This window comes from Rhinichthys klamathensis, unplaced genomic scaffold (genome assembly GCF_029890125.1).
Source record: "Rhinichthys klamathensis goyatoka isolate OS25496 unplaced genomic scaffold, OSU_Roscu_1.1 h1tg000585l_1, whole genome shotgun sequence".
Lineage (NCBI taxonomy): Eukaryota > Metazoa > Chordata > Actinopteri > Cypriniformes > Leuciscidae > Rhinichthys > Rhinichthys klamathensis.
The window spans coordinates 32501-45794 of NW_026607045.1; the positions used below are offsets into that span (position 1 = coordinate 32501).

Below are 13294 nucleotides of genomic sequence, written 5' to 3' on the forward strand. Positions count from 1 at the left end.
GTTTTCACCGAGATATTTGCGCTTCACGGGCGCTTTTTTACGTTGTTGAACATTTACCATTTTTGACAGTATTGTTATGATGATACAGCGTGGATAACGTGCACAATTGTGTTACGATTCAAAAACTTTATTGTTCATCAGACGAAACAAAAGCATTTCATTTTCACATGTGTGTAAGCCAAGGTGGCGAGAAAGGCAAGTAGCCTGGGCTTTTATTTTCCCAAATCGTCGAACGCCGGCTTGTATTTGAGACAGGCGTCTATATGAGACAGGCCTTTATAATTTAGTGTTGAGATGTTTTTCATTGATGCCTAGAGTCTCTAATCTCTAAAAATATCCAAATGCTCCACGTGAAACTTCCGACCTTTTACTAGTATTGTGTCAATTGATTTTGATTAATATGCGCGAGGGAGAGAGGCCAAGACAGCGCTCGTGTTTGAAGACGTGAGAGTGCGCGCGCGCGGCCGGGGCTCTCTCTCTCTCTGCTCGTTATGCGCCCTGTCAGGCGCAGCAGTCATTCTAGTCTACATCGATCAAAAAAGGCTTTCGCGGGACAAACATTTGCGTTGGCGACCGCCAAAAAGCAGACGATCGCACGGGTTTTAGAGGATTAAATACAACCTGAAACTAAAAAACAGACCCGGCCTCTATTTGAGACCGGCCTTTATTTACCCAAACCTGCAGCCACACCAGGCGTAAAAGAGACGGCGTCTATTTGGGACTCGGCTATTATTTGAAGTTTTACGGTATAAAATTAAAAAAAAATATACATAAAAAAACAATATTCGAATAGTAACTTCAGCATTCGAATAGTATTGATTTTTTTAATATTCGAATTATATTCGAATTTCGGAATTCGTTCCAACAGCCCTAACACACACACACACACACACACACACACACACACACACACACACACACATTACAGTGATGGACTTCCTGTGGGGCTTTTGAGGGAATTAAGCAGAACCAGCCTATGAGAGGTAGCACTCCAAGCAGCAAGCCATATTTCCTCTTCTGTCACAAACACTTATGCTCTTTCTTTCCCTTATATTGTGCTATGGGTGTTGAATTTTTGTCGTTATTATTATTATTATTAGGTAGTCAAGAATAGTGGCGAACTTAGTTGCACCGTTTGTACTACAGACATGAACGATACCTCACATTATGCTGCTTGTTCAGGAAAGATGTGCTGTGATAAGAGATTGGATTTTTACCTGGCTAATGATAAAGTTGACTTTTGCATTTAGAAACTGGAAAGCAACACAAATTATACAACCCTATAGAAGCATGTTAAAAACTGCTCAGAACACCTTATCAACTCCAGTACATGTTGCTAATGTGTTATTTTAGATGTTGCTTTGCAGTTTCTCAATGCAAAAGTAAAAAAAAACAACTGTTACTTAGGTGTTCTAAATACTGTCAATATGTTGATATGGAGTGGTATGTTGCTTGCTATACAGTAGATAGTGTTCTAAAACATTGAATGCATAGCAGCATACTAAAAACTACTCAGTACATTGTTATTGCTAAGTTTTTCTGCTTATTGTTGATACGTTGCTATAAAGTTGGTAAAGAGTGGTTTTCAGTATGTTAGTATACAGCAATTACCGTATACAGATAGTGTTCTAGAAACACAATGAACACCTTAGCAGACTACTTTTTACACTATGCTGTTTCAGAATTTTGCCATAGGGTTGATAAAATGTTCTTAAAAAAAAACGCACTGCATAGAAATGCCCTGACTCTACTATAACACCCATAGCACCCTAGCACTAGTCATTGGTTTGGTTGTCAATGTTAATGGCTTCATTCATGCAACACTGTTCTGCTCCTCTCAGCAGTTCCTGCTACAAGAAAAACTGTGTTTCTGTCACCGCTTTGACAAATGAAACCGAGTGGTTCTGGAAACCACAATGGCTGTTGTTTAGAGCCCTGAAGAATAGTGTTGTGTGTCTATGTGGTGTATCTGTCCATACAGCTGCGTCAGTAGTGTTTATAGAGGCTAAGATTACTGTATTGTGTGTGTGTGTGTGTGTATATATATTCTCAGCATATATATATATATATAGCGGAGCGGAGAATATATATATATATATATATATATATATATATATATATATATATATATATACACTCACCGGCCACTTTATTAGGTACCCCATGCTAGTAACGGGTTGGACCCCCTTTTGCCTTCAGAACTGCCTCAATTCTTCGTGGCATAGATTCAACAAGGTGCTGGAAGCATTCCTCAGGGAGTTTGGTCCATATTGACATGATGGCATCACACAGTTGCCGCAGATTTGTCGGCTGCACATCCATGATGCGAATCTCCCGTTCCACCACATCCCAAGGATGCTCTATTGGGTTGAGATCTGGTGACTGTGGAGGCCATTTTAGTACAGTGAACTCATTGTCATGTTCAAGAAACCAATTTGAAATGATTAGAGCTTTGTGACATGGTGGAAGTAGCCATCAGAGGATGGGTACATGGTGGCCATAAAGGGATGGACATGGTCAGAAACAATGCTCAGGTAGGCCGTGGCATTTAAACGATGCCCAATTGGCACTAAGGGGCCTAAAGTGTGCCAGGAAAACATCCCCCACACCATTACACCACCACCACCAGCCTGCACAGTGGTAACAAGGCATGATGGTTCCATGTTCTCATTCTGTTTACGCCAAATTCTGACTCTAACATCTGAATGTCTCAACAGAAATCGAGACTCATCAGACCAGGCAACATTTTTCCAGTCTTCAACTGTTCAATTTTGGTGAGCTCTTGCAAATTGTAGCCTCTTTTTCCTATTTGTAGTGGAGATGAGTGGTACCCGGTGGAGTCTTCTGCTGTTGTAGCCCATCCGCCTCAAGGTTGTGCGTGTTGTGGCTTCACAAATGCTTTGCTGCATACCTCGGTTGTAACGAGTGGTTATTTCAGTCACTGTTGCCCTTCTATCAGCTCGAACCAGTCTGGCCATTCTCCTCTGACCTCTGGCATCAACAAGGCATTTCCGCCCACAGAACTGCCGCTCACTGGATGTTTTTTCTTTTTCGGACCATTCTCTGTAAACCCTAGAGATGGTTGTGCGTGAAAATCCCAGTAGATTAGCAGTTTCTGAAATACTCAGACCAGCCCTTCTGGCACCAACAATCATGCCACGTTCAAAGTCACTCAAATCACCTTTCTTCCCCATACTGATGCTCGGTTTGAACTGCAGGAGATTGTCTTGACCATGTCTACATGCCTAAATGCACTGAGTTGCCGCCATGTGATTGGCTGCTTAGAAATTAAGTGTTAACGAGCAGTTGGACAGGTGTACCTAATAAAGTGGCCGGTGAGTGTATATATATATATATATATATATATATATATATATATATATATATATATTCTCTGCTGGCTCCGGGCACACTGGATTCTTTGTGATGAGCATCACACACATCAACATACGTTTACTCTACAGAAACACAAACACACCACTGACTTGGAACGGTTGAGAGCACTTTCCACCTCCTCAAAGAGAGCAAAACTTGTGAACCTGTCATCTCCCTCTCACTCTCATAGGTGTTTTTACACTGCTATGGTTGGCTTCTATTAAACACTTGGCAAATGTACATCCATAAACACTCTCTTGATGTCTTGGAAACAAGGAACATTTCGAAACACTTGAAAAAGATCTTTCAATGAATCGCTTCATCATCACAGGGAGATGAAGTGCCTAAAGCGCCCTCTAATGGTGCATTGCGGTGGCAGTTAAAGTTTGCCTGGAAAACCGCCCAACGTATCCCAGCAAGAGCTAGTTAACCTCTCTCCCCCCCTCAGTGGTGCCAGCCTGTTTAAATATTGGACGTCTTTGCCTACTTCAGCTCAGCCTTGGAGTCTTAGTTAGAGCATTACGTGATTAAACTGGCTAATCTCGCAGCGACCAGCTCACACACTGAAGAGTGCTTGTTTTAATGAGTCAGCATGAAGGCGGAGAACATCGTCCAAATCTCCCGTCAAAGAGCCTTTTTCCACGAGTGCCGTGGCATCACTTATAATGCTGTCATCTATGTAAATATTTACGTATTGTTATTCCACAATTTGCTGTAATTTGGGAGCACATGAGATGGGTTTTTTTTTTGTGCATATTTGTTAATGCAATAGTTCATATTTGGAGTTAGGGAGTTGTTCGGCTTTGTATCAAACTTTCCATGGTACATACATGAATCATGTCTCAAATCATGCAGTTTGAGTGAAGGTCTGCTCCCACAAACTTGCATTGAAGGAGGGAATTAGTCCTATATAAAGACCAAAATATCATAGTCTAAAAACACTCTAGCAACCACAAAGCAACATGCTCAAATCTGCTCAGTACATTGCTATGATGTGGCTTAAGTGTTCGGAGTATTTTTAATACGTTAAAGAGTGTGGGATCTTTTTACACCTAGCAATCATCTGGAGCACCATATCAACCATTTTGAATGCCCAAGCCACTCACAACTTCCCTAACATTGTGGCAACTACTTTTGCAATGCATTAGGCGAACACGTAAAAATCACGTGTGAAAAACAAAAATGTTGGGCTGAATGCTGTTGCTGTGGTCATTGAACCTTATCTGTGTGCCTGAAGCACCGTGGGAGTGCGTGGTTGTGCCTGTACATGTTGTGTAATAAGTTTTGTGTGATCTACAGACACACCAAGCCCTTCACAAGCCACCGGAGTCTGACGGAGAGAGTGGAGGACGAGTATCAGATTCCATCCTCGCATCCCGTCTGTATCACACAGCCACCCGTCTGCATCCCCTTCCGCATCCCCAACAGGTAAACACACACACGATAGTGAAACAATGACTGTTTTATTGACGTCCCGTCTGCATTTTAATGTGTTTTCTTTTCATAAAGGACTTTAGAAAACGGCTTGTCGGATCTCTCCACAGAATTAAAGAAACATAAACCTCCAGAGCATGGTGAGAGAGCACACACATATACAGAAAATACACACATAGTGTCTCTCATTTGTCATCTTCATTTTCAGCTTGAACATCTTTTAGTGTGATTGTTGGAGTTTGTGTGTGTTTGGTAGCAACGGGGACTAAAGTATACATTTTTCAATGTGGTGGCCAGTGGTTGTTGAAGTCAGTTGTGGCTGACATGGCTAACTCACTAAGAGGTTGAGGCCATTTTTAGGTCAGTATAACTCTGTTGTGTTCCTCAGGTGGGTTTGACTCTGGTTCATTGATTTCGGGTGTGGCTCACACCACACAGTGCCCCCTCCACAACAGGACGCCCTCAGACTACGACATTCTACTGCCCCCTCAAGGTAGCCGTTGGCACAGCGCCTCAATCTGATTGGTTGCCTGATTAGCAGAATGTTCAGTGGTGTTCATTTGTTGGTTTCTTCTTTTACTATTGCACTAGGTTAGAGCTGCGAACACCAATGCAGTCCTTATTCATTATTGAGTCACTAAATCTGATTATTAGCTTATATTATATGAGCTGTTTGATGTAGTTAAGGTGTGTTTGTGTGGTGCTTCTATTCAGATACTTCTTTTTACATTCATTCACCTTCACTTCCATAAATTTTTGATGTTAATATAATTTTATTATGATTTTAGCTTGTTTGTTTTTATATAGACAGATTCACGAAGACATCAATTTGCCTTTGTTTAATTCATAGTCATACAGTACTACTGTCATAAACTTACGGGAATACAATTGCTTGGTAACTAAAATCCATTCTTTTGGCCATATAATTAAAACCATAATGCAGTTTCCCAAAATAAAGACTTGTTTCTCAAAAATATAAACTCTATTTCTGTTTCAAGTAAGGTAAGGGGTTGGTAATTATCCATGTCTACAATTATTTGATCAAAAATACAGTGTTGTGAAATTACTACAATTTAAAATATACTTTTTCTTTTTTAATATATTTTAAAATGTAATTTATTCCTATGTTAGCAAAGCTGAATTTTCAGCATTATTACTCCAGTCTTCAGAAATCCTTCTAATATGCTGATTTGCTGCTCAAGAAACCATTTTTTTTCAGAATTCTTTGATAAATAGAAAGTTAAAAAAACAACATTTATTTAATGTAGAAATCTTTTGCATCAGTGTAAACATATTTACTAAATAAACTTATTTCATTTAATGCATCCTTGCTGTATTTTTTCAAAACGAACAACAAAAATTCAGAACGCGTTCAATTCGTGGCTGAATGATATTTTAGCTCCATCTGTTGGTGAGAAGAGGAACTGCTGAGGCATGTAGAAAGACTCGACCACTCTCTCTTTCTCTCGGTTCTCCCAGCGTCTCCAATGGAAGACCCGTTCAACTCTCTTCCTCCGTCCCAGCCTCCTCCTCCTCCCCCCATCAGAAACAGTTTCACAGAACCCTCGTCCTCCTCACCCTACCCCAGACCTGCCCGCCCCTCGTCTGGACACGACCACTTTCTGCTCAGCCCAGGTGAGGCCAAATCCCACACATCTGTGACTATTAATGTAGTATAAATGTCAAATACTGCTGTATTTGGGGTTGTATTGGTGTCTAATTATCAGTGTGATTCACAGACACGTTCATAGACACATTGATTAACTCGGCTCCTAATCCCCCCGTGCGGAGACTAACCGGAGACAACATGAAGAAGCCGTTCAGGGCTCCTCAAGACTACGATCAACTGCCGCCCACCTCAGGTACTACTCATTGTATAAGGGCTGTTATAAATCAAATAGTTTTGGTCTGGGATGCTGATTGGTCAATACAGAGTTTAAAGGAATAGTTCACTTCAAAATGAAAATGCTGTCATCATTTACTCACCCCTAAGTCGTTCCAAACCTGTATGAATTTCTTTCTTCTGCTGAACAGTTGATGTACCCCATTGACTTCCATAGTATTTGTTTTCCTATTATGGAAGTCAATGGAGTCCATCAACTGTCTGTTTACTGACATTCTTCAAAATATCTTCCTTTGTGTTCAGCAGAAGAAAGGAAATCATACAGGTTTGAATGACATTTCAGTGACAGTTTGTGTCCTTAATATTTTTTTATTTATATTAATACTGTATGCTACTGTTCAAAAGTTTTGGTCAATTTTTAAAGATATTTTTTATTTAGCAAGGATGCATTAAATTGACCAAAAGTGACAATAAAGACATTTATAATATTACAAAACTTTCTATTTTAAATAAATGTTTTTTTAAAAACTGTATTCATCAAAGAATTCTTAAAAAAAAAAAAAAAACTATCATGGTATATCACATATAAACAAACCAGCTTTGCCATTACAGGCAAATAAATACATCAATTATATAAAAATAAAATGCATAAAAAATACAAATAAATGCATAAATTACATTTTAAAACTTATTCAAACAAAATACAGACACAGAAATTTGTTCTTTTAAATTGTTATATTTCACATCAACATTACTGTTTTTACTGTATTCTTGGTCAAATAAATGCAACCTTGGTGAGCATATGAGACTTATTTGAAAAACAAATAAAAATACACTGATTTTATGATGTATTGTTGTTATATTCACAATAAGGCTCAACCTTTCATACCCTGTAGTTTAATATTATGAGCTGGAAAAAAAATGAAACAACATTGCTAACACTTCCAGAATGATCCAAAAACATACCTGTAATTCTTGATAAAACAGCTGTGAGCACTGTCTGTTGTTTTGAATACATAATAGCTTTGCAGGTTTATTAAATGAAGCCATTAGCCATCGAGATGAATGTGCTCAATGAATTATTAATTATTAGCCTGTAATGGGTTTTTAATGCGTTCCTAGTCTTTTTAGTCGGCCTGCTACCATCCACTCTCAATGGCCCATTTTGACTAAACACTCTTTGTTTCCTGTTTACAGTGGCCGTAGATTGCTTCAGGGCACCTGAGAGACCTCCTAAACCACTTCCCAGGATCTTCCCGCCAGACATCCACAGAAGACCGCACGAATCGTCCCGGGAGAATGTAGACGCCAAGATCGCCAAGCTGATGGGCGAGGGCTACTCATTCGAAGATGTGAAACGAGCGCTGATGATCGCGCAGAACAAAGTGGACGTGGCACGGAACATTTTGCGGGAGTTTGCGCTAGTCGCCCCCAGGCAGGGCCCGTAACCCACGCTGATAAAATTTCAAACTACGACTGACTTTTGAGTGTACAAACCGCAGGCTGTCTTCCGCTTGCTTTCGTTTAGCGCACCCGGCAAACAAGACGAAAATGTGCTTTTTTCGCCAAAAGGATTGTTGCGTTTGTAACGACAGGATCCTATGAAAAAAAAAGCCTTGTGTTTACAGTGACGTGGCTTATCTGCAGTACTCAGGTCATCGTCATTACAGCTCGGGATGTTCAAGAGTGGAATTGAAATCGAATTTTTCATATTTGGAGGTGTCCATCCACATTTCAGGGTGGGTTTGCTGCATCCTTCAAATCAGTGACGTTTGTATTTCTCTGGACGGAAACACACACATATACACGCGCGTTCCTGGCCTCTTGGGTATCATGAATTTCACAGTAATGGCTCTCGGTGTGACCATGTCTCCTTTATCTCATCATTTCGCAGTGAACAAGACAAACCAGATCAGATCGTTTGAGGCAGAAAGAGACGGATTTCGAATATCAGGTTCACGGTTCTCTTTGTCAGTTTTTTTAGGTTAGCTGCTTTTTACCAACTCTTAACGGTCGCTTTCGACATCTGAGTGCATTCCAGCGTTAGCAAGCAAGGGCTAATATGGTTGTTTCATTTTCTGTAAAGAGAAGAGCCTGTCAACTCGTGAATAAAACAAACCCGAATGTCTGCATCGGTCCCTTGTTTTAGATTCAGTGCAGTGCCGGAGGAAGCCACCTTGCTCACTTGCACTGACGCCATATGCAAAAAAAACAAGAACTGGACATGCACCGTTTGTATTAGCACCCAGAAAACACACAGATTATCATGTACGAGTCATTTTAATGGCGTCAAATTCAATTTGAGGTAATAGTGATGCCCGCAAACTGAAGATTTAAAGCGACACTCCAGCGACGACTTCATTCAAGGCCTTTTGGGAATTCTGGGAATGGAAGCTGGCCTGCTTTGACTCATCCCCACTGGCTGTCATTCCTCCCTATCAGGTTTTCGCTTGAACTTGAAACTTCATTTTTGCACTTGTCTCTATCTCCATCTTACACTTGAAAGTCTGAGAACTGAGTGGACCCTCTAGCGGTAGAGGACATGACCTCCGACAGGTCTGCGGGGGGAACGGTTTCTGTTCATTTCCCCTCTTCTTTTTACGAGAGATTTTAGTTTGTTGGAAAATGCCTTGTGTATCATTTAAAACCAGTGATGTGTGCAATTAATTTATACTTTGTTAAAAGTTTTCTGAGATTATTTTCATCTTTCAGTGATGTATGTAACCCGTGATCTGTTCTTGTGGGAAAAAATGTTTTATAAAAGCCAGTATTAACATCTGCTATATGTGATTTCTTTTTTAAATCATTGCGCATGAAAAAGAAAAAAATCCAGAAATTTTCTTCAAAATGTACACTTTTATTGTCAACAAAAGTACAAAAACAAAAGTCAGTATTTACAATACTTTATGGCCTTCTTATGCGGTTACCCTCTTTGGTTTCACTGCTGACCTGATGGTTCAAAATATGCGAGACGTTTACGCTAAACATGAACGCTCAGAACACGCATGTGGAGATGAAACAAAAAGTGAAAGCTGAGTTTCTTCTAAATATGCGTGACAAAGTGAGAGTATAGTTTAAATAAGAAGGGTCTTTTTAGTGACTAAGCAGAAGCACAGCTAACCTTGCATTTCTCACACTTTATAAATAGCCAAACACAAGCAAGACATTCAAACATATTTACAGCCTCTTTAGACCACGATGAACGGAACAATGCTTCAACCCATCGCTAAAGACTACAGTGTCGGACATCAACCTGACAAACATCGTAGAGACAGAAAACGAGGTAAAAAACTAAAAAGATGCAGTTTTTGTAGTCTGAGGGAAGTGCAAAACTGAAAGGCTATACAGTGAGGCTTCACATTTATAAACTGACTGAAGTTTGCCTTCCAATACTGACTCTTTCTGTTAAGGCAGAATAAAGGGGCTATTCTTTTATATTTACTTTCTACCAAAAAAATAAAGGCTCTGCATGCAAGGTCGCCACCACCCAGTCTGATACCGAGAGCGGATGTTTGCTTGTTTATTTATGCTATATGCGAGTCACGTCAATGTCACTACGTTAAACTCTAGCGGGCTTTGTTCACAGCCCTACAACTATGACATCATGCAATGCAACCTGAAGGCCACTGGGTGTAGCAGGACATTTCCCTACACTACGCTAATTTTCTAAACCCGTTTTCACTACTTAGCCACTTCAAACTAGACGAAATAACATGAATGTCACAGGGCAGTGTCGTAAAGAGGTACCAATAAATAAAACATGAGCAAACAGAGGTGTAACAGCAGTGAAGTCATCATTCTTCCAGCATCCGACCGCGATCTTAGGAGTTTTTGATGAGGGACTGTGCAATATCAATATGTAGTCCCACAATCCTTTTTTTTTTTTTTTTTTTTTTTTTAATAATCCAAACGCTAAGCAGAGTGAACGTACCCCCCCTGACTTATTTACACAGACCTAAAAAGTGTACAGTGAATTTACAATTTCTTTTTTTTACTACAGGGGGAGCAAAACAGCTGTGCCCACCACATCAGCAATGCGCATGAAACGAGAACATTCACTGGGAACACAAAAAGAAAAAAGTCAGAATCGATCAAAAGTAAATGCAGTCCTCAGTGCAGACTAAATTTACAACACAAGGGGTTTCTCTTTTACTCTCTTGGATCGTGGTGGGGGATTTTCTTTTCTTTCTTTCTTTTTTAGGAAACTGTTCGCTTAGAGTAGGAAATATTCTGGAAACATTCTGCGATGCATGACGCACACGAGCAGCCTGAAGGAGACGTCGTCGTCCAATCAGATGCCTGGAATTAGATGATTGAAGTGTGTAGTACTGCACATTCAGTGTGACAAGGCCTCTTTCCTGGTTCATACCTGACATGATACACAAAAACAAAGAATGTGATTTCAAGGATGAGAAGAAAAGACTATGAATGTAGCTTGACATTAAAATATTGAGTTGGCATGCTCAATATTGCACTTCTTTCAAAGCCAAAGACAAGGTTTTTGCCAGCTGGCTGGTACCTTTATTATTAGCTACTGTAATATACTATTATTTACATCATTTAAGAATAGTGGTTTAAAACCTCGCTGATGAAAATGATACACGTGATTCAAATGAAAGACATCCATAACTGTCTAGGAAAGAAAACATCTGTAATGACTACACATATTTTAACATCTATTGCCTCAGTGGAAAACCTATCAGTATTTCCCTCCTCCCGAAGCCTCCATGCGGTGACATAAATGAAAGATTCCTCACATTAAGCCAGCAAAATGAGAATATGAGTTTCAAAACGCTTACAATGTTTCTCACCTGTTTGTGAGAAGTGGAAACCGACTCAAGTTGTATATGATATTGTGAGTGACAATAACCTGCAATATTTTTTGCTAATAATATATATACACACACTGTATATGTACATTTATGTGTTGCCAATATTACTGGCTAGTTTTTTTTCTAATTATTTTTTAAAATATGAATAATTCCTATACATTTAATTGAAAATGTATTACATTTCAAAGATAGATTTTTTTATATGTATTAAATTCTATACATTATATTCATTTTAAATATCATGCAAAAACAAAAAAAGTGTTGTGGCCAGTAAAAAATATTATTGCCAGTAAGTTTTCTTAATTCGCCCACTATTAGCAGGTGTGAATTTTACACTGGGCCCTGAGCTTTGAAAAACCTTCTCACCTTCTTCGTTCCTTTTGACGCATCTCCCTTCTTTTAGACATCAGCTTTATGATTGTTCTCCTCCAGTTTCTTACTCTCCTCTGAAGTGCCTGCCTCCTTCTCTCCGGTCTTCCAGCTGCCTTGTCTAACAGGACAATTTTACCTTGATTAATCTTTCAGCACATTTCAAACTGAGCTCTGTCTGCGGCTAGACCATTTCTGGCTCGCTCGCTTCTCTTGTCAATCTCAACAAATCATGCTGATGTATAACAGCAGATACTCTGACTTCTACTGCAATCATACGTACTTCATTCGATGTACAGGTTGTAATTTAAACATTGAAGATGATTTAGGGCTGCGATATACTCTGTTTTTCCATACTTCACTTGTTTTTGCGATGTAGCGTTGCATCTTACCTTGTTTTCTTGATATAGAGCCAGTAGATGAGTCCCACCAGAGCAGCGGCTAGGAAGAGTCCAACCACAACACCCACTATCACTTTGGCCTGCTCCGCGCTATCTTCATTTTTTTCTAGGGGCAATGGACACATAAACACTTTATGACCTCCTCTAAAGCATTATGATTCTTTAGGGAAAGGCAATCCTTGGAAATGAAAAAAATGATTGACAGAATCCCACTACTTGAGAAAAATTGCAGCTGGGAATATTTCAAGATGACATATTTCTGCAGGTATGACAGCTAAAAGAAACGAAGTTTGCATGATGTCAGGATGCTTGACACCCTCCGACTCATGATCTTAAATTCTAATTTATTTTAAGTGAAATTCAAGGGAATGAAATCAGATTATCTTACCTGGTTTGGCCTTGTCCTCCTCAAATACTGAAATCAGATATAAAATTAAATTAACTTTGGGTGCAAACTGGCATTTAAAACAAATTTGGCAGTAAAAAGCCACCACCCAACTGTGGTTGAGATGCAAAACTGATTTAAATCAAGAGTAACTCAAAAATTGTCCAATCAGATTCTAGTAAGGAAGATGACCACAAGCATGCGATAGTGGTCGGAAAGAGAGGAAGAGGAGGAAAAGAGATAGCAGTCCAAGCACCCTGACACAAACAAAATCCGAGCCAAAGCGATATCCAAGAGAGAAAGAGAGCGTTTCATGCCCCGTGAGTGAACAACAGGACCTGAGAGAGAGCAGCCAGCCCTGTCTTTCCAGTGTTCACACCAGGACACTAATAATAGTGAAATAGTCCACTAAATCACCCTGCATTTGAATGGTGCAACAGGCAAAACTGTGTGAAACATGCCAGTTTTCACAGATCACCTCACATGCACATAAAATATTATGTTAGATATGGCATCTACTTATCAGGGCTGTCAAACTAGTCTATGCCATAAAAAACAAAAACATGAACAAAATACATGTCATAAATGCTAAATCTGTCATTAACAGCTAAATTATTTAGTATGTTTAATCTATTTCTGTTGGTCAAACAGACTA

The 13294-nt window shown here is 39.5% G+C and overlaps 2 protein-coding genes across 4 annotated transcripts in view; one reads left to right on the forward strand and one right to left on the reverse strand.

Annotated features, from left to right (window-relative positions):
• The window catches only part of cblb (Cbl proto-oncogene B, E3 ubiquitin protein ligase), a 26080-nt gene extending 17711 nt beyond the window's left edge, over positions 1 to 8369 (forward strand). The window contains exons 9-14 of one of the 2 annotated variants that reach the window (XM_056240199.1): positions 4675 to 4803; positions 4885 to 4949; positions 5198 to 5302; positions 6289 to 6444; positions 6549 to 6671; positions 7850 to 8369. In XM_056240199.1, coding sequence (XP_056096174.1) covers positions 4675 to 4803; positions 4885 to 4949; positions 5198 to 5302; positions 6289 to 6444; positions 6549 to 6671; positions 7850 to 8100 — 829 coding nt within the window. In that variant the 3' untranslated portion in view covers positions 8101 to 8369. The remainder of the gene's footprint in view (positions 1 to 4674; positions 4804 to 4884; positions 4950 to 5197; positions 5303 to 6288; positions 6445 to 6548; positions 6672 to 7849) is intronic. The other variant, XM_056240200.1, reaches the window with a different exon arrangement.
• Positions 8370 to 9488: 1119 nt separating this feature from the next.
• Positions 9489 to 13294, reverse strand: part of alcama (activated leukocyte cell adhesion molecule a) — a 70767-nt gene continuing 66961 nt past the window's right edge. Inside the window, exons 13-16 of one of the 2 annotated variants that reach the window (XM_056240181.1) lie at positions 12643 to 12669; positions 12246 to 12360; positions 11851 to 11974; positions 9489 to 11021 (exon numbers count right to left, since the gene is read on the reverse strand). In XM_056240181.1, coding sequence (XP_056096156.1) covers positions 11884 to 11974; positions 12246 to 12360; positions 12643 to 12669 — 233 coding nt within the window. In that variant the 3' untranslated portion in view covers positions 9489 to 11021; positions 11851 to 11883. The remainder of the gene's footprint in view (positions 11022 to 11850; positions 11975 to 12245; positions 12361 to 12642; positions 12670 to 13294) is intronic. The other variant, XM_056240182.1, reaches the window with a different exon arrangement.